The sequence below is a fragment of the Salpingoeca rosetta genome (assembly GCF_000188695.1).
Source record: "Salpingoeca rosetta unplaced genomic scaffold supercont1.28, whole genome shotgun sequence".
NCBI lineage: Eukaryota > Choanoflagellata > Craspedida > Salpingoecidae > Salpingoeca > Salpingoeca rosetta.
The window spans coordinates 148,960-175,034 of record NW_004754906.1 but is presented as its reverse complement, the minus strand read 5'-3'; the positions used below and the strand labels follow the sequence as shown (position 1 = coordinate 175,034).

At 56.0% G+C, this 26,075-nt stretch overlaps 4 protein-coding genes across 4 annotated transcripts in view; 3 read left to right on the top strand and 1 right to left on the bottom strand.

Moving 5' to 3' along the window:
* Positions 1-18: 18 nt before the first annotated feature.
* On the top strand, positions 19-11,756 carry PTSG_09319 (uncharacterized protein; the record flags this gene model as incomplete). The annotated part of the gene is made up of 30 exons (XM_004989520.1): positions 19-280; positions 518-1,373; positions 1,604-1,645; positions 1,885-2,110; positions 2,412-2,492; positions 2,722-2,892; positions 3,178-3,256; positions 3,424-3,636; positions 3,806-3,867; positions 4,056-4,137; positions 4,408-4,530; positions 4,719-4,816; positions 5,087-5,245; positions 5,473-5,532; positions 5,731-6,253; positions 6,453-6,620; positions 6,931-7,012; positions 7,176-7,299; positions 7,595-7,720; positions 7,893-7,999; positions 8,209-8,329; positions 8,509-8,667; positions 8,912-9,140; positions 9,384-9,543; positions 9,733-9,790; positions 9,993-10,135; positions 10,368-10,540; positions 10,851-11,089; positions 11,293-11,404; positions 11,614-11,756. The coding sequence occupies exons 1-30, from the start codon at positions 58-60 to the stop codon at positions 11,754-11,756; spliced, it is 5,142 nt and encodes a 1,713-aa protein (XP_004989577.1). The 5' UTR covers positions 19-57.
* Positions 11,757-12,767: 1,011 nt separating this feature from the next.
* On the top strand, positions 12,768-15,054 carry PTSG_09318 (uncharacterized protein). The gene is made up of 2 exons (XM_004989519.1): positions 12,768-12,990; positions 13,343-15,054. Exons 1-2 carry the CDS (start codon positions 12,853-12,855, stop codon positions 14,621-14,623), a joined length of 1,419 nt encoding a protein of 472 aa, XP_004989576.1. The 5' UTR covers positions 12,768-12,852; the 3' UTR covers positions 14,624-15,054.
* PTSG_09317 (phosphoglucomutase 3) lies at positions 15,015-21,067 on the bottom strand. Its single transcript, XM_004989518.1, has 21 exons — positions 20,832-21,067; positions 20,496-20,557; positions 20,273-20,368; positions 19,710-19,822; positions 19,426-19,491; positions 19,080-19,197; positions 18,667-18,738; positions 18,395-18,436; positions 18,075-18,215; positions 17,760-17,849; positions 17,481-17,556; positions 17,274-17,347; positions 17,068-17,120; positions 16,799-16,856; positions 16,513-16,587; positions 16,232-16,279; positions 16,075-16,111; positions 15,813-15,897; positions 15,553-15,604; positions 15,323-15,361; positions 15,015-15,204 (listed from the first exon to the last, which is right to left on the bottom strand). The coding sequence occupies exons 1-21, from the start codon at positions 20,998-21,000 to the stop codon at positions 15,157-15,159; spliced, it is 1,614 nt and encodes a 537-aa protein (XP_004989575.1). The 5' UTR covers positions 21,001-21,067; the 3' UTR covers positions 15,015-15,156.
* A 30-nt stretch (positions 21,068-21,097) lies between these two features.
* The window catches only part of PTSG_09316 (uncharacterized protein), a 5,968-nt gene continuing 990 nt past the window's right edge, over positions 21,098-26,075 (top strand). Inside the window, exons 1-15 of the mRNA XM_004989517.1 lie at positions 21,098-21,304; positions 21,565-21,666; positions 21,855-21,926; positions 22,037-22,108; positions 22,310-22,394; positions 22,690-22,859; positions 23,138-23,200; positions 23,497-23,662; positions 23,844-23,896; positions 24,118-24,245; positions 24,467-24,551; positions 24,746-24,812; positions 24,975-25,117; positions 25,387-25,510; positions 25,786-25,975. Coding sequence (XP_004989574.1) covers positions 21,251-21,304; positions 21,565-21,666; positions 21,855-21,926; positions 22,037-22,108; positions 22,310-22,394; positions 22,690-22,859; positions 23,138-23,200; positions 23,497-23,662; positions 23,844-23,896; positions 24,118-24,245; positions 24,467-24,551; positions 24,746-24,812; positions 24,975-25,117; positions 25,387-25,510; positions 25,786-25,975 — 1,574 coding nt within the window. The 5' untranslated portion in view covers positions 21,098-21,250. The remainder of the gene's footprint in view (positions 21,305-21,564; positions 21,667-21,854; positions 21,927-22,036; positions 22,109-22,309; positions 22,395-22,689; positions 22,860-23,137; positions 23,201-23,496; positions 23,663-23,843; positions 23,897-24,117; positions 24,246-24,466; positions 24,552-24,745; positions 24,813-24,974; positions 25,118-25,386; positions 25,511-25,785; positions 25,976-26,075) is intronic.

Genomic DNA, 26,075 nt, shown 5'->3' with positions numbered 1-26,075 from the left:
ACACCATAAACAGTAGTAACGGTTTCCAAGCAGCCGCAGCAGCAGCAGACGACGGGAATGGATGGGTTGCGCGTTGTGGGGAGCGCTGGAGGGTCGAAAGGTGGAGGCGGCAGCGGCGATGGAAGTAAGACAGCAGCCTCCAGACCACCACAACAACCACAGCAACAACAGCAGCAGCAAAAGCATGGTAGTGGTGGTGAGAGCGGCCACATCATCACGGCTGTTGATCCTCAGCAACAAGAGGCGGCAGACGTGCCTGGGCCACTGCCAGCCATCGAAGGTCAGTATGTGTGTGTGTGTGTGTGTGTGTGTGTGTGTGTGTGTGTGTGTGTGTGTGTGTGTGTGTGTGTGTGTGTGTGTGTGTGTGTGGACTGGTGTGTGTGTGTGTCTGTGTGTGTGTGTGGACTGGTCGTTGTGTGTTGGGGGAAAGGAGTTTCATGCTTGAGTTGCCTGAGATGTGCTCATCATGAGATGGCGTGGTTGGCTTGCTGCATGCTGCGCGAATGCACCAATGCAGGTGACGTGGTGTCCAGGCCAGCGACGGTAAGCACACGGCCAGGGTCCATGAGGGAGCTGCACAGATCATACGACGCTCGCATGCGCGCGCTGTTGGATGACACTGAAGGCACAGGCCAGGGCGGCGCAAGAAACGGAGATGACAATCTGCTGTCACGAAACGTGGGGACGCCGCCTGAGGTTACCAACCCGTTTGACCTCCCGGAGTTTGCATTCACCGCTGAAGAGCTGCAGCCAAGCGGAGATGAGGAGGAAGAGGACGACAACGTGGACTCGGCAACGGCAGTCGGTAGCGGTGCCCCTGCCCTTGCAACCAGCCCTGAGCCCAGCCTTGGCATGCAGCAAGGCGAACAAGCAGCAACAGCAGAGGCAACGAGTGGTGGCGACGGAACTGGCGACCAGAGCTCATCTCCGGATGCAACAGACGTCATATCACCACTACCACTGAGCGATGATGCAGTGCCGACATACACGAGCACAGCTCGAGCGACTGGTGGTGGCGCCATGCTTCAACCCGCCTCCCTGCCAGACGCATCATCCCCAGCAGGGAATCATCAGCAGCCGCTGCTACGGCAACCCACATCGGCGGACGCTGATACCACCACCACACTGCCCCATATTGTCAGCGTGGTGGGCACGCCAGCGGGGCGTCCACACACGGGCATGTCCACGCCACCGACGGGAATGCGTGACGGGTTTTCACTGACAGGGACCGCTGTCAAGAGGAGTGCGGCACCGCCAGCCATCAGGGTTGATGGGAGCGATAGTGAAGACAGCGATGGCGAAGGCGGCGATCCCACTCCGCGTGAACGCCCGCCACGCACCCCCTCCACTCCACAGCCATTTGCTCTGCAGAGGTGTGTCTGTCTGTCTGTCTGTCTGTCTGTGTGTGTGTGTGTGTGTATGTGTCTGTCTGTCTGTCTGCTTTTGTGTGTGTGTGTGTCTGTGTCTGTGTCTGTGTGCGTGTGTGTGTGTGTGTGTCTGTGTCTGTGTGTGTGTCTGTGTGTCTGTGTGTCTGTGTGTCTTCGTGTCACGACGACGCGCGAAGCAACTCACCCCCTCTCATGTACCTGCACTTCTTATCCAGGGAGTTGACACGGTCTGGCCTCAGCGCTGTCCTCGCCCCACCGTACGTATTCTGTCTCCGTCTGTCTCTCTGTCTGTGTGTGTGTGTGTGTGTGTGTGTGTGTGTGTTGTGTCCGTCCATCTGCCTTTCTGCCTGTCTGTCTGTCTGTCTGTCTTTGTGTCTTTGCGTGTCTGTCATGCCTTTGCTTGAACCAACTCCGTGAATGCGTGCAGTTTTGTTCTATTGCTGCTGTATGTGTAACGCCGATTGTATGTTGCCATCTCCGTCCCCCACGCCACCAGGGCACGCAACACCAGCACCAGCAGTCCGCCCAAGTCCCCACAGACAATGCACGTGTTCTGCATGAAGGAGGCTGTGGGCATGGGCGTGTCGCCGTCGTTTGCGTCATTGCATCTCGGCAGGGACGATGTTGCGTCGTCGCATGCGCCCGTCCTGAAGACCATCACGCTGCCCGTCACCAACCTCGACCTCAACATTGGTGATGGCGCTCTCCGCCCCGTGAAACAGGTGTGCTTGGTGTTCGTGTATGGGATGCGTGGGATTGGTCGATGCAGATGGGTGGGGGTGTGGGTGTGAGTTTGAGTGGTCGTGGGTGTGAGCGTGAGTGTGTGTGTGTTTGTGTGTGCATGGGCTTGCCCGTCGTGGGTTGGTTTAAGTGTGCTTGTGAGTCCAACCCACTTTGCCCCTGCCCAAACGATTTGCTGCACCTCACACACCACACATACACACGCACGCATGCACACACATACATACACACACGCACGCATCCAAACACACACATACACACACCCATACGCACACACTGAAGAGCCAGCCGCCGTTTGCGCCACAGAAACCCGCAGACACAACAGGAAGGAAGGGATTCAACTCAACGTTCCGCCAACGAGGGGTGGGTGTTCACATGCGTACATGTGCCAAGGAAGGGAACAAGGGAGAGTCAACGAGGACGTGCAGAGAAGAGGGCACACAGAAAAGGGAGAGTAGACATCCACACACACACATGTACACTCACGCATGTACACACACATGTGTGCTCACAACGCTGCACTGCAATTTGCTCGTTACTGTCGTAAATTTGCATCTCCTTCCACCACCGCCACATCCACATCCATCGCCAGCTGAAGACGAGAGGTGTTGCGCGCTCGAAGGACCAGCACTTGCCTGCGGAGGTGGTGCGGACCGTTGCTCCGGTCTTCATGGGCAGGATGGGCGCCCTCGAGCCCGAAATCGACGACAGCACGTGGGCGGGACAGCTCCCGGGATCCTCGCTCCTCACAGCCACACAGACGGTTGGTTTGTGCGTGCATGTGTGTGTGTATGTATGTGTGTGGGCGTTGTGTGAGGGTGTGTGTGGGCGTGTGTTCGTTCGTTCTCATGGCTATCTTCGTCGTTGATGCGCGCTGTCAGCAAACTTGGTTCTCGCTGACACATGTGCACACATGTACCCCCCCCCGCACGCTTTGCATGCACGTGCGCATTCACACACACACACACACACACACACACACACACACACACATGCACACATGCACATACACACACACATGCACATACACCCGTGCCCACAACCGCAGCTTGGCCGTTCGTCTGGTTCGTCGCTGCTGTCGGTGGCGCGCTCGTCATCGGATGCTCTCAGCGACAAACACACGCGGGGTGAGTCACACAGGGGCGATGGTATCGGTGCTGGAGCAGACCTGGGTGAACGCTGAAAAAGGCACAGGACCTGAGCGGTGCTGCGCGCTTCCAAACTGCATGCACTGTGTCTCACTTCTCGTTTGTTCGAACACACACACACACCACACACACCACACCCGATGCAGTTGTGGACCGCGAGTCCAAGTCGCGTCTGGAGGCGGTTCGCTCCATGCTGGAGAGGAGCCGATCGCGGACAACGGCAGCATCGGACCAGACATCCACTTCGCCGCCGCAGCACAGCAGCAGCAGCGCAGCGAAAAACCCGGACACGACCACCGGCGGTGATGCTGATGAGTCATTGGAGGACGAGCGTTCCGCCCGCGTCACAACGCCAACACGTACGTGCATGTGTGTGTGCGTGTGTGTGTGTGCGTGTGCGTGTGTGTGTGTGCAGCGCAGACAATGTCGTGTGCACATGAAGGCATCGGATTGTTTTGTTTTCAGGTTTTGCATGTGACATTCTTCAACACAAGCACTCACCCATACCACGTGAACATGTCCCTACAGCGACAAAGCGGGAATCAAACACAGACGTGAATGCAGACAAGATTGCTGCCAGTGTTCGGCAGGTGAGCACCCTGAACACATGTGACGCAGACGCGTGCGCTGTTGCTCCTACTTGGTCACGCGAGTGGGATTTTGTTTCTTCCCACACAGTGGAAGGAAGACACGCAATTGCTCACATGCATACGGCCTTCCCTCACATCAACAACGACTCAATTGTTTGTTTTGGTTGACCTTGTGCGTGCACGTGCAGACAAAGGAGTTTTATGCCACGCTCGCCTTTATCGAGAAGACGTCGAAGCAACGCGACCTCCTCCAGTCCGGCGCTGATCCAGGTGCAGTGCTCACCAGTTTGCTTTTGGGCGTGAGTTGGGGGAGGGGGTGCGCTTTGATACATGCACATCGCACGCTCGTTAACGGCGCCGTCGCCGCTGCACCTGACACACACACACACACTCACTCACTCACTCACTCACTCACTCACACACTCACTCACTCACTCACTCACTCACTCACTCACTCACTCACTCACTCACTCACTCACTCACACAACCAAACACACACACACAACCAAACACACACACGCACGCACATGTATTCAACAGAGGAGACGGAGGAGGAAGCTACACTGCGGAAAGAGCACGAAGCTTTAATGGCAAAATACATGCAGGCGCAGTCTGAGAACAGTCCGTCAGAGGAGGAGCAGACAACCCTACTCATCAAGCTCGGTTCGTATCACACACACTCTCTCTCATACACATACACAAACTCATACCCATACACATGGTTTGTAGCTCGTTTGAATCTGTGTATTCTTGCTCTGAGGTGATGCCAGGCTCACCCGTTTCCATCCCTCCCCCCCATTTCTTTACCCTCATCCTTATCACCACCAACATCACCAACGTCGCCATCACAGGAGAGACGTCGCTTCACCTTGCGCGACCGGATGCGGCTCTCGGTTTCCTGCAGGGCGCCGTCAGCCAGAGCCCAAGAAATGTCCACGCGCGCTGGCTGGTGCGTCATGGCTGTAGGGGTGATGTTCTTGTTCTTGTACTTGTTCTTTTTTTTGTTCTTGTTCTTGTTCTTGCTCTTGCTCTTGCTCTTGTTCTTGTTCTTGTTCTTGTTCTTGTACTTGTTGCTGTTCTTACCGGTGACACTGTTGTCCTTGGGCCGACCAGCTGTGCGTGCAAGGGTGTTTGCATGCACAGGCACATCTGAGTGTTTCTCCTGCGCGTTGCTCTCACCTTCTCCGCTTGACTCACAACACGCTTACGCACGGTGCAGCTGTTTATGGCATACGCAATTGTGGGCAACACCCACTCTGGACTTGAGGTGATTGACCAGTGCATTCGCCTGCAGCCCGAGTATCGCTTTTACCGCGCACGCGCACATCTGTTGAAGGACACGACGGGCAAGGAGACAGACACCATCTCCGCACTGCAGGTGCACGCACTGTTTTCGCACTTTGGCCGGCAATTAACCATGCATGATTAACAGTGTTGAGGACTCATGATGTTGTGACTCACTCGACTCATCCCATCCCATCGTGTTCATCCCTGCACCACCACCACCACCACCACCACCCCCTCCTCCTCCTCCACCCCCTCCTCCTCCTCTTCCTCCTCCTCCTGCTGCTTCTGTTATCGTTGTTGGTCTTGTTGTTGTTCCAGATGGCCATCATCTACAATGGGCAGGACGCCGACGCGTACTACATGAAGGCCATGCTTGAAGTAGGTCGCAGCCCTCGCGTGTGTGCGTCTGTCTGCCTGTGTATGCGTCTGTTTATCTGTGGCTCCATCTACGACTTCGTCGTTTTGCCTGTGTAGCGTGGAGTGGATGTCAAGCAAGACCTGCTTGCGCTCACGAGGTCCCACCCATGCACCCACGAAACATCCACGCATGCTGCACACACACGCACGCGCGAGCAGGAGGAGCATGGAGACATGCAGCAGGCGGCATCTGATCTTCTGATGGTGCTTGAGATTGATCCAGACCACCTCATGGCCCGCCGCAAGTATGCGGAGGTGCTGTTTAACAGGGGCAGCTACCGCCAGAGCATCAAGCACCTCACCGCTCTCATTGTGGCCATGCCTTACGACTCCCACCTCTACTTCCAGCGCGCAATGGCAAACTCACACAGCGGCGACCACGTGTCAGCGCTGCGTGACATCACGCAATGCATCCATCTCGAACCGAACAACAAGCGCGCGTACTTCAACCGCGCGCTCATGCTCTCCAGGGCACACCCGCGCCGCGCCATCAAGGACCTGAGCATTGCGCTGCTCATTGATGCGAGTCACGAGCTCTCCACCGAGGCGTACCTGCGTCGCGGTATGCTGTACGCGATGCTGTTCCAGCACAAGGAGGCCCTGCCTGATCTGCTCGCCTGTCTCGCCAGTGAAGAGTTGCAATGCCTCAAACTTGGCCATCCCACAAAGACTCTCGTCGCAGGTGTGTGTGTGTATGTGCGTGTGTGTGTGTCTGTGTGTGTCTGTGTCGTGCGTGTTTGTCTGTGTGTCTGTGCGTGTTTCTTGGTGATGTTTGCGTGTGTGTATCTCCAATTTTCGGGCTCGCTCCAAAACGTATCCCTTCTTTTCTTCTCCTCTCACACCACACTCCACCCTGCCCCCCCTCTTCCGCTCTCCGGCAGTGCTGTGCCAACTCGGGCTGCTGAATCTGCGGCAGCTGGGCAAGTATGCGACTGCCATCAAGTACTTTACCAAAGCGCTGGGCGCTGACCCGAGCTGTGAAGATGCCATCCTCGCCCGTGCAGAGTGCTACCTTGAACTCGACAAGCAGAGCAGGGCATTCGAGACAGGTCAGCTCCCACATGTGTGTGTGTTTGTGTGTGTGTCTGTCTGTGTCTGTGTCTGTGTGTGTGTGTGTGTGTGTGTGTGTCTGTGGTGCAACTGAGATGTTCTGGGATGTCGTATGTTGTGGCAAGTGAGCCTTCGTGTGTGGTTTCTGATTACTGTTTGCGTACATGAGCGCCAGCTTCGCTCACCCTCACACACACACACACACACACACACACACACACACACACACACACACACACACACACACACACACACACACACACACACACACCTTTGCTGTTCTGCTGAATTGTTGACTGGCCCTGCCAGACTATTCTGACCAGACCCTCTTTCGAGCGTTGCACGACTATGCACGGTTGATCCACATTGCCCCCACCAACATCAAATACAGGTGAGAGTGGTGTGTTACGACAACCGCTGCAAGAGCACACGCGCGCATGCCCCCTCACACACACACACACACACACACACACACACACGCATCCTCTGCTTCCGTCTCTTTGCTCTCACAACATCACCGCCATCATCTCCCCCTCTCCCCTACTTCCTTCAAGGCTGTTGTGTGGCCGCCTTGCCCTTCGCCTGGGCCTTGCGCGCCAGGCAGAGGCGATGCTGAGCGGTGCGCGGCGCCTGTGCGACCATCTTGGCCAGACGCCCTCGCTGCAGACCGACGTCGATGTGCGTTTGCCCTTCTTGAGTCTATCGTGCACGCTGTTTGCACTATTACCTCGCGTTCCGCAGACAACGTTGGCTGGCATGGGCGATATGCACACGCATGCACAAGGGCACGCTTGCACAGACACACACATGTTCTCTCACTCACATTTTCGCGCGTGCGCGCAAACACGCCTACACCCATTCGCTCACAAACACATACACACACATACACACACACACACACACACACACACACACACACCGCACCACGCACACACACACACGCACGCGCACGCGCACACGCACACATGTGCAGATTTTCCTGGGCCACCGGGACGAGGCAATTGCGGTGCTGTGCAGGACGGTGTGGCCGAGCAGCGGCAATACTGCAGCCATCACCAACGTCACCGAGCACTTGGCTGACAACCGCGTCGAAGGAGGGGTGAGGCACGCAGCGGCCGTGGTGATGATGAGTGTGCTGGTGGTGGTGGTGCTACTGTAGTATTTGTCTGTGCATGCACACGCTTGCGCCCTTGTCCTCTACGCCAAACCCTACGTGTAACTGACACACCCTCATCACCGTCACCATCACCATCCCCTCCCCCAATGATTAGATTGTCGAGACGTACTTTCCTGCGCTGGGTCGGGCGCTGCTCAAATCAAATCGCGTGCAAGAGGCCGTCAGCGTCTTCCAGCACATGGTTGAAGTCGGTGCTGAAAGGTGCGCGCATCATAGTGAGCATGGGAGTGATGGGTGTTGCTGGTACAGTGCTCCTTGGCTGTATCGGCGTGAGAGTGCGATTTGAGCGTATGTGTCTGTGTACACGTTGCCTTGTGTCTATATCTGTTTGCGTCCACACGCACGTGTGCACGTGCACACTCTCATACACGCCTGCATCTCACGCGCATGTGCTGTGCTGTCACCTGCAGTGCGGATGTGTACTACAACCTCGGCCTGTGCTGCCTCAAGCTTGGCGACGACAAACTCGCGCTCAACGTGTTTAACCAAGCCGTGTCGATGGATAACACACACTCGCTCGCCCTGTTTGAGGTGTGTGTGTGTGTGTGTTTGTGTCTGTGTCTGTGTGTGCGTTTGCGTATGTGTGTATGTCTCTGTGTCTGTGCATCTGTGTGTGCATACTGTACTTCCCTTTCCATGCTTTGTCCTTCGTTGGCGTTTGCTTCGTTGCCCACCCACGAACTAATCACGCACACACATGCACTTGACAGCGGGCCAAGTGCAAACTGAAGCTCGGCCTGCCGCGCGTGCTGCCTGACGTGAATCGAGCACTGGAGAAAGACCCGTCCCTGTGGCAAGGGTTCCTGACGCGCGCTGCCTACTTTGCAGGACAGTCCAGGTTCCCAAAGGCCATCCTCGATTGCAACAACGTACGTGTGTGTGTGTGTGTGTGTGTGTGTGTGTGTGTGTGTGTGTGTGTGTGTGTGTGTGTGTGTGTGTGTGTGTGTGTATACGTGGCATTGCGGCCAGTGCCCTTGAAGTTGCTGTTGCTGTGCTTCAGTTGTTATTGTTGTTGCTGTGGCTATTGCCATTCCCTCACCAAGTCACCCATGCTCGCAATACCCGCTCTTCCTTTCGACCTGCCCCCCCCCTTACCCCTCTTCCCCTCTCCAGGCCCTCCGCATTGAGCCCAGCAGCACACGTGCGCTCATCATGCGCGGGTGCCTGAAACTCCTCAACAAGACGCTTGAGCTTGGTGTACGCGATCTGACGGACGCCACAGAGAGGGACCCAGGGAACCCGCTCGCATTCTTCAACCGCGGTGTTGGGCACCACATGCTCGGGCAGTACAACAACGCCGTCAGCGACTACAGTACCGTCCTCCTCTACGACAAGGGAGAAGGTGCGCTGTCTGTGTGTGCGTGCGAGTGGGGGTGTGCTGTCTGTGGGGGTGGGTGTGGGTGTAGGTGTGGGTGGGTGTGTAGGTGTGGGTGGGTGCGTGGGCTGTGCGTTGTGAGTTGTGTATGTGTGCTGGTTGGACTAGCGTTGGTGAAGGAACACCACCTTGCACACGATAAGCTCAATGGCTTTCTCGTCCAACCCACCCCCCCCCCCCAACCGTTTCTCCTCCGTGCCATCATGACAGGCTACCGGGAGCAAGTGCTGCTGAACAGGGCGCTTGCGTACATGAGTATGGGGTCAAATCTCGCTGCGCTGTGCGATTTGCTCGAGTTGTTGGAGCGCTCGCCAGAGAACGCGTCAAACCCGCTCCTGTTGCACACAACCGCCCTGTGCTTCTACAGAAAGTGAGAGCTCTGTGTGTGTGTGTGTATGTGTGTTGTATGTGTGTGTCCGTCTGTGTGTGTGTGTGTATGTGTGAGTGTCTGTCTGTCTGTGCCTGTGTGTGTCTGTGTGTGTGTATGTTTCACTGTATGCAGGCTGCAGCCTCTCATCTTGTTTCCCTTGCCCGTATTCAAACGACGCGCATGCACCAGCCGGGACTATCTCAACTCAATCGAGTACTACAGCCGCGCCATCGACCTCGACCATCACGTGAGTTCACAGGACCTTTCATCATCATTATCAACCAATCAATCAATCAACCAACCAACCAACCAACCAACTAATCAATCAACCAATCACCATCATTCCGTTACCTGTTTGCTTGGTGTCTCGTTGTTCACACCCACTTCTCACTCTCTATCGCTCACGTGAACATACGCGCATATCAACGCACCCGCACGCACATGGTCAGTTTGTGCAAGCGTATCTTGGGCGCGGCAATGCGTTGCTGGACATGAACACGGAGCGGTCACGTCGCCTGTCCAAACGCGACTTCCTCCGCGCCATCCACATCGATCCACGCTTCACCCCCGCATACCACAACCTCGCAGTCAGGTGGGGGGGGCGGGGCTTTGTGTGGTGTGCTTCGTGCATTGCGTTGCGTGGTGTGCTGTGTTGCTGCGTTGTATGGTGTTGTGGTCTGCTGCTTTGTTACATTTTGTACTTTGGTTGCTGGTGCTTCCTTCCATGGCCTTTGGTTGCATCAGCACTTGAATGACACCACGCTCAACCATGCCTTTCTCTCCCTCCCCCCTCGTTGCTTGCTGCCCTTGGTCTTGTACTGCAGCATGCAAACCTCTGGCCACCTGAAGCAGGCGTATGTGGTGCTTTCGCACGCCATCACGTGGGCGCCGCATAACAGCGTGCTGCTCGAGGCCCGCGCTGTTGTTTCTCTGCAGGTGCAGCAGCTTGGCGATGCGTTTCGAGACCTGTCTCACGCCATCTCCGTCCACCCAACAGGTGCCACCATGTGTCACGCCTGTGTGTCTGTGTGTGTGTGTGTGTATGTCTGTATGTATGTATGAATGTATGTATGTATGTATGTATGTATGTATGTATGTATGTCTGTCTGTCTGTCTGTCTGTGGCTCTGTGCGTGTGCCTGTGTGCCTGTGTGCCTGGCTGCCGCTGGGCGCTTGTGCCTGTGCCCGAGTCTGCGTGTTTCCTCCTTGTGTGCCTCCCAACTCCTCACACACGCACACATACGCGCGCGCATGTTCTCGCTTGTACTTCGCCTCTCTATCATTCACAACCTGCACACATCCCGGCAGCGAAACTGTACAACGCGCGCGGTGTTGTGCTGCTTTACTCAAAGCAGGGTCGCCCGGCTGTGGAGGACTTCCGGGCCGCCATTGCCGCAGACGCAACATATGTGCTCGCATACTACAACCTGGCAAACGTGCTGCTGGCCAAGCGACAGCTGCGGCAGGCACTTTCACTCTACGACAAGGCGTGCGAGCTGAGCGAGGAGGACGATGATGACTTGTTCAACAACCGTGGCATCTGCAAGGTGTGTGTGTGCGTGCTTGTGTGTGTGTGTGTGTGTGTGCCTGTATACACCTGCATGCTGTGTATGTGTGGGCGTGTTCGTCTACCGTGGGTGAGGGTGTAATGCGAAGTACATGCGCATCCTCGATGCACGTCACACTGTCCATTTACACAACGCGCGCACACAAACACGCGCAACCACGCAACCACGTATGCATACTGCAGGCGAGCCTTGGGGAGATGGCGGATGCGCTTGATGACTTTAAGCGGGCAGCCGCAACCCCACACTGCCACGAGGATGTGCTTTTCAACCTCGCACTTGCCCACGAGAAGCTTGGTGCGCACGCCGCGTTTGTCTGTCTGTGTGCGTGTGGGGGGGCGGGGTGTCTGTTTGTCTGTGCATGTGTGTGCGTGTGTGTGTGTGCGTCCGTCAACGGTCATATGTGTTCATGTCACAGCCTATATTTCTCCCCACATGCTTGATCTTGCGGCTTCCATTCACACCAACCCAACCACATGCGTGTGCACACATCTGTCGCCCTGCAGACAACTTGGAGGAGGCGAGCGCCGCAATCGACAAGTACCTGGAGAGGGTGGACCGTGTGGACACGCTTGCACAGCGACTGCGGGCACACATCCAGGCTGCCATGCACGCCAAGGCGTCCAGCACTGGCTCTCTGCTGCCGTGAGATGTGGGCTGGCGGGCAGGTGTATCCTTGGTCGTCTTGTCGTGAGGTCACGATTCGCTAGCAGCGGCGCTGACACCCTCGATGCATGCCAACGATTGTTCATTCCTTTGATCTGCTGTTGACAGTAATTAATATTTGGCTGCGCCTTGTACGCACTCATGTAAACACACGCGCGTGCGCGCGCGCGCGCACACACACACACACACACACACACTCTCTCTCTCTCTCTCTCTCTCTCTCTCTCTCTCTCTCTCTCTCTCTCTCTCTCTCTCTCTCTCTCTCGTGTACACACACACTCTTGTACAGAATAAAGACACGAACCGAATTCAAAGCGATCAAGCCTTTTGCCAACTTTGCTTCTTGCAATCACAGGTGTGACCAGTGTCCATGCCTTCTCGGCGGCGAGGGAGAGGGGTGTGTTGCAAGCCAGAGCAGACACGCACGGTATCGCTTTCGCGGTTTTGCAGTTCAATAAAACAGTAAGAGACATTTTTTTCCATCCACGATCAACGTTGCGTCAACGTTGCGTCAACGTGCCACGACAGTACACCAGCGGCAACAGCACAGAAGACAGACAGTCGCGTGTTACACCTTTGATTGTGATGAGTGGATCGCTCATTCATTCATTCATTCATTCATTCATTCATCCTTTCATTCATTCCTTCATTCATTCTCTTCATCTATGTATTCATTCATCCCTTCCATCCACTCGAAGCGTCTCGCCAAAACAAAGCAAGAAAGGAAAGGGGCTTGCCAACAAATGGCGACTGCGAGATCAACCACAAAGAGCTGGAAGAGCGTGAGCGTGCTGTGCGCTGCTGCACCTTGCTCCCATCTGCTGTGCAGCAGGAGAGGGTGCGGGTGCAAGGATGCAGTCAGTCAACCAGCCAGCGCCCTAGAAAGAAGGCCTGATGATGAACAACCGAACAAGTGAATGCCACAATTTCAAAAAGTTTGCGGCACTCACAGGCAGAGGCGAAGATTCCACGAGCACAATAACCACTGAATTCAGGCGCAGTCCATTTTGGCTGGCAGAGCGCAAAGCAAACACCACTCGCTGAACTCCACCCCACACCCTACACCACACCATAGCACCATGTCTGAGCCGAGGCTGCTGTTCAGCGGGTTTCTGACCAAGCGTGGGCACATCCGGAAGAACTGGAAGCGCAGACACTTTGAACTTACAGATGACAAGCAATTAAGATACTTTGTCGTCTCTTCACACAGACACGAGGTAAGAGTTGTTTGTTGTGTGCTGTGTGTGTGTGTTTGTGTTCGTGTGTGTGTTCGTGTTTGTGGGTTGGTAAGTGTTCTATGTGCGTGTTTGATGTGCGCATTTGTGCTTGCGTGTTTGCGTGGTGGAGACTTGTTTCTTCCTTTGATCATGCCTTGTGCCTATTCATTAATCACATACTCTCACACACAAACACACACACGCACAAACACTCACAAACACACACACACACACACACACACACACACAAACACACCCACACCCACGCACCCACTTCTCCTCCACCTTCTCCTCCACCTTCCCCTCCACCTTCTCCTCCACCTCCACCTCCACCTCCACTTCCACCCACTAGGCTGGTCGCCTTGATCTGACACGGTGCACGCAGGTGGCGCCAGGCGGCCGATGCAAGATCTCATGGTACTCTGGCGCAAACCCGCACCTGTGTTTCGGCGTCTTCACGTCCAACAAATCCCTCTACGTGTTTGCACAAACCAAAGAGGACCTGGAGGCATGGCTGCAGGCGCTCCGCTCCGTTGTGCCCAAGGGTGTGCCCGTCACCACCGCGGAGGAGATTGCGCTGTCGTGGGAAGGTCGGCGGCGCTGGTCAGCAGTCCCCAAAACACAAGACGAGGACATCATGTATCGCGTGACCGTGTTCCCCAACGGCAAGCGCGCCGGCGGGAAAGTGCTCGAGCTGCCCACCAGCTTTGACAAGCTGCGCATCGTTGCCTCGGACGCTATGGGCTTCCCAGTCGGCGCCGTCTTCGCACCAGATGGGACCCAGATCAAGGACATTGGCTTTGTCAACGACGACGACGTGCTGGTTGTGTCGTCGGGGGAGCCGTTCAGGTGCCCGCCAGATGCGGTGTGGCAGCCACGCCTCATCGGCGCTGCAGCAGAGGGCCTGGAGGGGCTGGAGGGCGTGGAGTCGAGCGACGAGGCCGACGACGAGCAGGACGCAGAGGCGAATCTGGAGACGATGCTGCAGGAGCTCGAGCACGAGGCGTCGGGGCTCAAGAGCCGATTGGAGGACGGCACCGCTCTCGACACCATATTTGAGGGCGGCGACGACGACGACGACGACGATGACGGGTACGACAGGGAAGACTACGACAACATGGACCTTGCGTTGGACGACCCGGAGGACCCGTACATCTCGCTGGCGGACATCAAGGCGATGCGGCAGATGGACGATGCGCCCGAGACGGCGCCAGGCAGCAGGAAGGCGTCAGGCAGCGTGGACACGGGGTACATGGACGTGGCAGACACAGCTGCAACAGCATCCCACACCACCAGCGGTGGTACAGTGGATACGGGGTACATGGATGTGGGAGAGGTGCGGAGCGAGAGCACAGTGGACACCGGGTACATGGACGTTGCTGATGCAAGGAGCACGGGCCCAGCGGATGGCGGCTATGCGGAGATCAGTGACGTGCGTGCAGGCAACGCCACGAGTGGAGACACGGGGTACATGGACGTGGGAGAGGTGAGACACGGGGCACCGGGCGATGGCGGGTACGCGGAGGTGGCGAATGTGCGGGAGGAGGGCTACATGCAGGCGGGGGACATGCGGTCTGCTGACAGTGGCGGGTACGCGGAGGTGGCAGATGTGCGCCCAGAGACAGACGCCTAACTCCCGGCGGAAGGACGCGTGGGCGTAGGCGAGTGAGTGAATGAGTGTGTTGCATGGTGTGTGTGTGTGTTGCGCGTTGTGTGTGTATGAGTGAGTGAGTTGTGTGTGAGTGAGAGAGTGAGTGTTCTCTGTGCGTGTGCGCGGTAATGAGCGAATAGCTTGAAGGATGTTGTTGTCGTGCTTGCAAGTGTTGGTTTGTTTGTTCCCTTTTCTGTCGCTTTCGTTTCATCCGCTGTTATCGGATTCGCTCCTCCCTGTCCCTTTCTCGTTCCGCGACGTCTGGTGTTGCTCATATGGACCTCGGTGGATTCATTGCAGTTCCGTCGTGTCTGTTCATCGTTGTCGGCATGTTCACCACCACACTCAATACCAGACACAACATCACGTGCACTCGCCCAAGCAGTGCGTGCCTTGAAGAGAACGTAACATCAGTGACACCACACAAAAGGGAAAGAGTGTGCGTGCATGTGCGTGTGTGCGCGCGCGTGTGTGTGCGTGTGCGTGTGCGTGTGCGCGTGCGTGTGCGTGTGTGCTTATGGGGCATGTGGGCGATCACCAATGCCGCCTGCAAGGTCCCACACCTGAGAATAACGGTGCAAACAGCAGACAGCGGACATGAAAGTGAGCGAGCGAGCAGACACGACAGCAATCACAACTGCAACAAGCACCATCCGTATCAGCATGCTGGAAAGGGCTCACCTTGCCAGCAACAGCCCAGGCCAGCGTGTCAGCTTGCTCCTGAACAACGTGTTGAAGGCGGGGGTCGGAGGGCAATTGTGAGGATGAGATGAGTGAGATGGGCGAGATGGGTGAGCGGGAAATGAGGTGGGTGAGGCGAGACAGGAGTGTCAAGAGCATGAAGAGTTCCGTGGCGTTGATGTTGATGATTCGTGGACACGTGCACAAGCCATGTGGCGACGACAACATACGCGCGTCTCTGCCTCGGCGTACACGCGCACAACATCCTCTGTGCCGGACGGGCTGCGTTGGAGAAGGCGGTTAGGAGGCATGGGAGCGTGCCGAAGATGGTGGAGGGTGAGCAAAGATGAGTGGAAGAAGAACATACAAAGCGAGAAGGGAAGGTCGTTGATTCACAAGCAAATGTCACTCGGCAACGCATTTCTTGATGCCTTCCATACACACAGACATGGATACAGACACAGACGCAGACACAGACACAGAGACACACCGGACGAAGCTGCGCGCGCTCGTGAACTTCTTGACGAGTTCGTCAATGGCGGATTGGAGACCGGCCGGCGCCGTGCACTCCCGCTCTGCACACACACACATGTGAAGCACAACGGGTGACATTGTGAGTGGCAACGCATGCAAGCGTTTCGGATTGCAGATGACACACAAGCAATCATACTTTCACGCACAAACACACACACACACACTCACACACAAGCACTTATACTCTCTCTCACACACTCTCACATACACGTACACACCTGCGTTGGTTGTCTTGACAACGGAGCGGTCAGCAATCTTCAAGGATAACAACAGCAACAGTAGTTTAGGTGTCAGCACGTTGTTGTGTGCAGGTGCTTGTTGCAGGCGCACATAGGATATATTGTGCGTGTGGAAATACACGCGTGTGTACCTCACCTTGACCTTCAGCTGGCGGTTGGGAAGATCGTCGTACATGGCGGCCCACTGCACACACACACACACACACACACACACACACACACACACACACACACACACACACACACACACACACAACATCACATCACAGTTGTGTTGAGTGAGTGAAAGATTAGCAGTCTGGTACGATTGCCATCGAACGAGCAATAACACACACACACACGTACACATACACACATGCACACACGTGAGCAAGCACACAGCAGCGCCACGACACCCTCCACCACGACGGCACTCACGTCTTCGACAGTCATGTTCTGGAGCAGAAGAATGGCCTCCACCATCAGCATGTCTGAGATGGCATCGCCAACAGTCTTCAAGCGAATGCAAGTAGTGGATTGACAGACCAACGGTCAGCGTATATGTGCGAATGCACATGAATGTGTATGCGTGAGAATGTGTGCGTGGGTGTGAACGCGCATGCGCGCGAGCACAATGTGAATGTGTGCCTGTATGTGCGAGTGTTGAGCACCACATAAACACCATCACCAGCAGCATTGCATGATCCCGTGTTGGCGACTGCACCTGGTTGATGAGCTCCGTCATTGCACGGAGCATTGCAATCGCGCGCTTGCCCTCCTCACTGCACGCATCCGCACACACGAAAGCACACACACACACACACACACACACACACACATGTAAGCAGACAAACGCACATGCAAGCGCACGCATTTCAGAGTGAGTGCGAGGTCGTGATTGCGTATTCGCCTTTCATCAAGCAGCATGGTCGCATGCCAAATGCAAAGTCAGTCAGCTGTTGTCTGCACTCGCGTGGAAGGCCAACTGCGCACCTTCCACTTTCGTGCTCGTTGATCTTCTTCAGAGCAGCATCGCTGAACACAACCTGGCAAACACACACGCACACGCACACACAGAGGCATACGGATAAGTACGCACGCACAGGCATATGGATACTTCGACACACACAGACACACGATCTGCATGCGAGAGAGCATCAGAACACAGACGAACAAACAAGCTGCCATGGCCAGCTTACGGTTCCGTGTCCGTTTGCCTCGAAGTAGACGCCGACATCGTAGTCGAGGGCCTTGTGGTGCAGGTGCTTCACACCTGGTGCGCAGTAGCATGGGATGCCATGGTGTGTCGAGTAATAACAGCACAGTTGTGGATGAGAAAAGGAGTTATGCACCACACACACACACTATCCATCACGAAGGCATCACGACATCATTGCATCATGCACCTGTCTTTGTGCATGCGACGGGGACACCGGCCTTTGTCTGCAGGAACTTGGTCGAGTTGCCATTCGCATACGCAGTCTGCAACGTGGAGCGGAGAGTACATACACGTGTGAATGTGAATGTGAATGTGAATGTGAATGTGAATGTGAATGTGAATGTGTGCGTGTGCGTGTGCATACGAATTCGAGCTGAGCCACATTGTCTATGCGCGCATGTACACGTGTACGTGGATGCGCATGTGTGTGTGCATGTGCGCGCGCGCGTGTGTGCATGTGTGCGACCTGGACGACGCCGATGTTGAGGTCGAGGGCGGCGGCGGTTGCGCACTGCTGGATGAACTGCGCAGCGAGCGACGAGATGCGGTCGCCGTCCTGGTGGAGAGAAAAGAGGCGGGGAACGCATGAGTGGGCGCACACTTGGAGAGATGGACAGACACACCAATACAGGAAGTCACATCTGTTGCACCAGCGCCCACATTAACACACACACACACACACACACACACACACACACACACACACACACACACACACACACACACAAAACACACACACACACACACAAAACACACATGCCACCTCCATGAACGTGCGCACCAGCATGAAGAATGTGCCATCCCTGGTGAAGAAATAGAGCACGCGGTCGGCATCGCCATCAAACGTGACGCAGCGGTCGCCCGCGCCAGCCGTCATATTGGCCGGTGCATGCTGCTGCACCTTCACGTAGTCCGCACCGCACTGCAGCGTTGCGACGAAAGGGGGGGTGGGGGGATGAGGGGTGAGCTGAGGCGATGTGTATGTGTGTATGACCAGAACACATGTATTCACGACGCGGCCACACAACAACACATGTACATAAACACACGGATGCATGCAACGTCCATAGCGCAAGTAATGCATGCACGCGTCAAGCCCACCTCGTGGTTGAGCTGCCCGCTGCCGTCGTTGTACATCTCAACCTGACAGACAAAGGGGGCCATATGCAGCAGTGGGAACGAGGAGACATGAGGGATGGAAATGACGTGCTGTGACGTGCTGTGGTGTGTGGTGTGGTGTGGGCTGTGGTTGGTGCTGACGTGTTGTGGTGTGACGAGCGTCATGTGGTGGTTGATGCGGCGTGGTGCGCTCCGCTGCCTTGCCACACCTTGAGCATGGAGGCAGCGTGGTGCGCCCCGCTGCCTTGCCACACCTTGAGCATGGAGTCGAGGTGCTTCAGAAGCTCCTTCATCTGCACAGCACCAACGCCGTTGGCGCAGTCAAGCTGTTGCATGCATGCATGCACACACATGCATGTGAATGGTGAGGTCAGGTGTGAGGTGGACATGTCACAGCACCCACACCAGTGGGCATGGCTCGAGCAGCAACCAAAGAATCAAGCTCAATGGGTAAATGGACAAATACACACGCAGATACACACAGACACAGGCAGGCAGGCAGACAGACAGACACACACACACACACAGACATACACACACACACAGACAGACAGACAGACAGACAGACAGATAGACACATACACACACACACAGACATACATACATACAGACAGACAGACAGATAGACACACACACACACACACACACACACAAAAGGCATCTGTACCTTGAGGCTGATTAGGTCGGTGCGGCCTGCGAGGGTCCAGATTGCCTTGAATGCTGCTGCGAGCTTCTCCTGATACCCGGCAACCGTGGGCGTGCCGTATGTGGCGTCGTTCAGGCACCTGAACAGCAGACAGCAGGCAGCAGACATGTGGAGGTGGTGGAGGTGGTGAAGGGTGAGGTGGGTGATGCTTGGGTGTGTGCGGATGTGTAGACACGCATGTAATGCGCGCGTAGGTGTGCGGATGTGTAGATGTGCTTGCGACAACACAAGCGTGCACTTGACGCATGAGCAGCGACTGAAGCTGAGTTGTGATTGGCGTGCGTGCTTGCAGGCACGGGTCACTCACCGCACGACGTAGTGGACTTGTGGCGTGGTGACGATGCCCAGATCCACCACCTCAGCACCGAGTGCGCTGCAAGAAGCAATGGTGACGTGAGGTGGAACGAGCCAACCAACACAGCTTGCGTTCAGCTCTCACAGAAGCACACAGGGTAACACACAGATGTACACACAGACACAGACAGACACACAACAGACTGACAGACAGACGGACAGACAGACAGACACAAATGCACACACACACACACAACACACGGACAAGCACATGTGCGCATGCGGGCATGGTCTTACGTGCAGCCGTCACGGGCGGCCTGGCAGAGCTTGAGGCCGCTGCCGCGCGTGTCGCGACCGAGAACAACCTTGGCCTTGGTCTGCATGTCAATGCCGCACTCCGAGATGATGGTCTGCTCATGCACAAGCGCGCGCGTGTTTTGGTGGTTGTGGAAGCGCGTAAAGCACGTGAGCTGTCGCAAAAGAAACTTGTGTACCATGGAGACATAGAGGGAGACATAGAGAGAGAGACACACACACACACACACACACACACAGACAGACAGACAGACAGATGGACAGACAGACACACACACGCACAGACACACAAACACAAACACAAACACACACGCACAGATACACACACCCACCCACACCCACACCCACACACAAACACACACACACACACACACCCACACACACCCACACACACACACACACACACACACACACACACACACACACACACACACACACACACACACACACACACACACACACACCCACACCCACACCCACACCCACACACACACCCACACCCACACACACACACGCACACACACACACATAAACGCAGGCCGCACGTTGATCTCGCCGACAAGCTCGTCGTCCTTGCAGTTTGCGAGGCGGGTCGCGTATGCCTCCCAGCTCGCCTCCAGCATCTCACCCATGGGATCCACCTGCACCAGACCCATACGTGACACAAAATAAAACAATAGGGTTGCATGTTTTATCAGCGTGTGCAGCGGCCAAGCGCGATCTTCATGCGCCAATTCTTGCATTGAGTGACAGTGAGCGTGCACTCACCAGCTTGGCGCCGTTGTCTGGCTCCGGGTTGTGGGATGCCGTGACCATCAGGCCGATGGCAGCTAAGGCGTGGGGAACGGGAAAGCAGAGGGTGGAGCGAACGTACCAGCACGTCAGTGCCCATGTGCAAGTCGTTGACTTGGCGTCTTGCAGAAGCACATCACAAGCAATTAAATTGCACAGGCACAGGCACACAGACAGACAGACACAGACAGACACAGACAGACAGACAGACACAGACAGACACACACACAGACACAGACACAGACACAGACACACACAGATACACAGACACAGACAGACACAGACACAACAAAACGAACACGTCAGCCTTACCTCCGCCCTTGCAGCGGGACCGAAGCGCCGCCAAGACGCCAACGCGCATCAGCACGTGGTCCAGGATGTCTGCCTTGGTGCGGAACCCGGCAGTGCCATAACCAACGTGCTTGGCATCCTCAGGGCGCTTGTGCGCACCAGCAGCTTCAACAACAGCAGCAGCGTCCATGGTTTTGTTTGCTTGCTTGAAGTCTTCCTCTTGTTCTTCTTCCGTCGTATCCAGTGGTCAGCGCCCAAGAAAATTTGCACCGGTATTCACAAACCTTCCACAAACACCCACCGACTGAATTCAGTCACACACCACCAGCCAACAATACAAACAGCACAACGCCAACAACGCCTGCTTCAGCTGCTTGTTGTTCTTCTTGGTTGTGCTTGCTTGCTTGCTTTGCCACATCACATTCACGCACACTGCAACGATGCAAGCGTCCCCACCAACACGGTCACAGCATGTGGCTGAGTTCCAGGAAATGGTGCGTGTGCGTGGTGTGTGGTGTGTGGTGTGTGTGTGTGGTGTGTGGTGTGTGTGTGGTGTGGTGTGTGATGTGTGATGTGTGTGTGGTGTGTGATGTGTGTGGTGTGCGTTGTGCGGTGTTGAGGGAAGTGGGGGTTCCTTGTTCTCTCTGAGTGGCATTGGATGTTACTGTCCTGCTTGCGAGCGCATGATTGCCTCACACACACATCACACACACCACACACACATCACACATCACACACACACACACGTGCACAGGCCCAGCACTATCTCAATGACCATGAGAAGGTCCAGTTGCAGCATGCGCTGACAGAGTTTAAGCATTCAAAATCCGTGCCTAGGCTCGTGGCCACGCTCAATGTAGGGTTCATGACTGCACAGCTGCTTGCTTGCTAGCTTGCTTGCTAGCTTGCTTGTGCATGTAGCTTGTTCGTCAAGCAGCTTCTTTACCAGTGCATGGGCTGCTCGCGTGTTCCGTTCTCTTCTCCCATTGTGCACAGCTTCGCCCTCACCGCTGCACGATTGCCTCTGTGTGTATAATTTGATAGATTGTTCTCGACACACCACAGAAGCGCGACTTGCTCCGGCCGCTGCGCTTCTTGATTCCAGATGACTTTGCGGTGCGATACCGTGCGCTTGACATGTGGCCCCTCAGCGCACCCCGTTCCCTCGCCTCTTTCTTCGTTCTCACACACATTTACCCTGATCTGCTATGTTGAACACCTTGCAGCTTCGTTCGGCGTTTGACAAGATGGCACCTTACGAGCACATGGCACACCCCATCTCAAAGCAAGAACTGGAGGTACGTGTGTCTGCGTGGAGGTGGTAGTTAATGCACTCTTTGCTTTGCAGAGGAAGAGGGGGGTGCGGGGGCAACTTGGGTTTGGGTTGTGAGAGAAGAGAGGCCGTTGCGCACATCCTTCCATCGCCGTGCCTTCAAGGCAGCACAGCACGTACACTCAGTAAACTCATGTTACTTTGACCTGTCTTCGTTGCTGTGCAGTCGCTTGGTGTGAGCCGCCCGCTCAGCATCCAGCGCCACCAACACGAGAGTTTCGGCATGAACATCCGTGGTGGATACGATATGGGTAAGGAAGTGAAATGGGGGTGGGGTGGACAGTGTGGTCGGCGTTTGTGCGGTTGCGTTTCATGTATCGTGCAACAAGCGTGCGTACATGAGGACTGCCTTGGAATACCTGGCAGATACACTCCCCGGATGCGCATACGTTGAAACACATTTCATTACACACACACACACACACACACACACACACACACACACACACACACACACACACACACACACGCACACACGCACCCACATTCACCCATTCACGTTCACATGTGCATTTTCGCGCCACACAAACTCCTTTTTTTTTTCAGGTACGGGCGTGTTTGTGTCGTCGGTGGATGCGGATTCCCCTTCCGGTCGCGCGGGTCTTCGCATTGGTGATGAAATCCTCTCTGCAAACGGCATTTCGTTCCAGGGCATTACCCATGCGCGCGCAGTGGAGATTATCAAGACCACAACGATCCTTCGCCTCGTCGTGCGGGTGAGACAGGCGACCCTTTGTGTGTTTGGGTGTGTGTATGTGTGTATGTGTGTGTGTGCGTATGTGTGTGCGTGCGTGCGGGTGTGCGTGCGTGTGTGCGTGTGTGTGCGTGCGTGCGTATGTGTGCACGTGCGTGTGTGCGTGGGGACGCTATCGTCGTGATGACGCCACCCGAGCATATGCATGTAGACGTACGTCTTCAACAACACCGCTACGCATCTGCATGTCTGATGACCATCATCATCGTTGCTTGTCACGTCACGTCATAACGGTCGCAGTACACGGGCCACGTGCCAGCGAAATACGTGGCGCGCTCAACATTCAATTGGGTGGACGGAAAGGTGCGGCTCGCAGTTGCTGTTGTGGACATGCTGGTTGCATGGTGATTGGCTGAGTAATGTGGTGTGACCGTGGTCCTGTGCAATATGTACCACCTTAGATACACACAGACACAGACAGACACAGACAGACAGACAGACAGACAGACACACACACACACACACAGACAGACAGACAGACACGCACACACACAGACTCACAGATATAGACACAGACACAGACACACATTGTTTGTCTCATCATCTTCCACCCACACGCCACCCACGACCACGACCACGTCCGCCTCCCACCACAACAGGGTCAGGCGCTCGCGACGTCCCTGGGCGCCCCGATGGGTGGTCGATCCTCGCCATCGCTGCCGACGGACGAGGGCGAGCGGCGCGTTCTGCTGCAGAAAAGCACAGGACCGCTGGGATTCAGCATCCGTGGCGGAAGCGACTTTGACCTGCCCGTCTTCATCTCAAGTAAGACCAGCCACAGCGTGTGTGTGTGTGTGTAAGTGTGAGTGAGTGAGTGTGCGTGTGCGTGGGCGTGTGAGTGTGAGTGTGTGTGTGTGCGTGTGTGTGAGTGTGCGTGTGTGTGCGTGCACCTTTTCAGGCTTCGTACTTCTTCCTCTCATCATCACCACCTTCTCGTGCGTGTCAGGTGTTGATCGCCACGGCCAGGCGGAGAGCGCTGGCTTGATGCCGGGGCACCAGGTGCGTTGCATCACATGAACGTGGTCACACATTGTCGCAGTCACGTTCTAATGTTTGTGCTGGTGGCTGGTGTTCAATTTGTGACGCAACCCTGCCCACACCTCATCAATGCTGCTCCTTCTACTCCCGTCCCTCCGCCCCCCCTCACCACCACCACCACCATCACCATCACCACCACCACCGCTGCTGCTGCTGCTGCTGCTGCTGCTGCTGCATTGCAGATCCTGAGCATCAACGACGAGGACGTGACTGCGTTTCGGCACGAGGAAGTCATTGATCTGATTCGGCGATCTGATGATCTGTTAATGGTCGTCAAGTATCGTGGCCGCGTCCCAACACACCGCATCGAGTCAGTGACGGAGAGAGGAGAGGGAAGAGCGTGGTGGGTGTATTGTGTAGCGGTGGGTGTACCGTGCCGTGGTGTTTTAGTGTCGTGGGGTCGTGTTAGGTGGTTGTGTCATGGAGTGTGATGTCGTGAAGGGCAATGGACGCATGAATGACAGTGTCGGTCATGCTTGAACAGCACCACCATCACCACCAGCCTCACACATCTTCGCCTCTTCTCTGCAGTGTGGACGACGTCAAGTTTGTGCCGGCGGAAGAGGTGGAGAGGGAACAGCAGGAGGCAACAAAGCACAAACACCGCGTCGCAGAGGTGCGATGTGCCCGTTCATTCACACACCCCTCGTCCAACACGAGCTTCCGCGCGCATTCCTGTTTCTTCTGCTTCTCATTCTCCTCCTCCTCATTCTCCTCATTCTCCTCCTCCTCCTGCTCCTCCTCACCACGACCACCACTACCACCACGACCACCACCACCACCACCACCGCTGCTGCTGGTCGGCCGCAGCCGCCTGTCGTCGGGGCCGCATCCAAGATGGCAATGGAAGCCGCTGTTGTCGACGTGCTCGGAGCAGGTGTGCACGCACTCACACTGTGTGTGCGTGTGCGTGTGCTAGTGCTAGTGCTAGTGCGTGCGTGTGCGTGTGCGTGTCTCAGCAAACACCCAAACACCGCTCCCAACACCCCTCCAACAACCCACACAACCCCCTCCCCCCAACACACACACACATTTGCAGACGTTGGGCAGCCGGTTGCCAATGCGGTGCGCTCGTATCTGCATGGGCGACTGCCGTTGAAGGACATGGCGCGATATCTCCTTGCACAGCTCTCGGACCCGCACCACTTCCGCGTCCTCGCCACCATTCGCCCGCTCCTCAAGGTCTGCACATGCTCGCTTCCGTCGCGGTCCGTGGTGGTGGTGGTGGTGGTGGTGGTGGTGGTGGTGGGGATGCTGATGGTGTTTTAGGTGGCGATGGTGAAGTGACACAATGGTTGCCGATTGTGGGGGCGATGGCTGCTGTGCGGCAACTTGCACTCCCATCCTTCTCCCTCTGCTTCATACCTTGAACTCATACCATTGTCTTTCCTCTGCGGTCCACACTCTCCCCCATCACTCACTCCTCCCCGCCACCGCCCCTGTTATACCAGCCGTTTGATGTTTCCGTGTTCAACGCGTTGGTGTCGACACAAGAGCTGCAGGCAAAGCAGCACCTGATTGCACAGCATGCAAAGGAGGAGGAGGAGCAGAAGAAGGCGCAGCGCGGCGACCAAGGTGTTGACCGTGGTCGTGGCGATGGTGGCGGTGCTGAGTGTGCTGCATGGCGTTGACTGATGGCCCTGAGCATGTTCTATCACGTATTAGCATGTATTAGCATGTGTTGGCATGTGTTCGCGTGCGGCTTCCTCTCACGGAACGTGAACCACGGCACCATCACCATGAGCGTCATCGCTTCTTCCCTCACTGCACAACACCTCATGCCCAACTCAATACCCCAACCCATCACCTCAACTCACACACCATAACCCCTTCCCCCTTCCTCCCATCAGCGTGGCCGGACTACGGAGACACGGGGACTCTGCGCATCGACATCAGCAAGAGCGACAGCAGCCGTCGTCTTGGGCTTGTTGTGCAGGGCGGCGAGCCAATCACACATGTGGACGCACACGCGCGTGGTGCATCCGCGCAGAAGGCGTTACAGTTTGGCGGAATTGTTATCAGGGACGTCAGGGCTGACGGGTGAGTCTTGCTGGCGATGGCGTGTGCGTGTGTGTATCTGTGTGCGTGTCAATGTGTGTGCCTGCATGCGGATGTGCGTGGAAACTTGTGTGTGTGTGTG

What these genes read in the sequence shown, in the direction of transcription:
- PTSG_09318 (XM_004989519.1), top strand. Translation starts at nt 12,853, where the DNA reads ATGTCTGAGCCGAGGCTGCTGTTCAGCGGGTTTCTGACCAAGCGTGGG. An exon ending in TCTCTTCACACAGACACGAG is followed by an intron (nt 12,991 to 13,342) that starts GTAAGAGTTGTT and finishes TCCACCCACTAG; the next exon opens with GCTGGTCGCCTTGATCTGAC.
- PTSG_09317 (XM_004989518.1), bottom strand. Translation starts at nt 21,000, where the DNA reads ATGGACGCTGCTGCTGTTGTTGAAGCTGCTGGTGCGCACAAGCGCCCT. An exon ending in CGTCGCATGCACAAAGACAG is followed by an intron (nt 17,348 to 17,480) that starts GTGCATGATGCA and finishes ACTGCGCACCAG; the next exon opens with GTGTGAAGCACCTGCACCAC. An exon ending in TGACGGAGCTCATCAACCAG is followed by an intron (nt 16,588 to 16,798) that starts GTGCAGTCGCCA and finishes ATTCGCTTGAAG; the next exon opens with ACTGTTGGCGATGCCATCTC.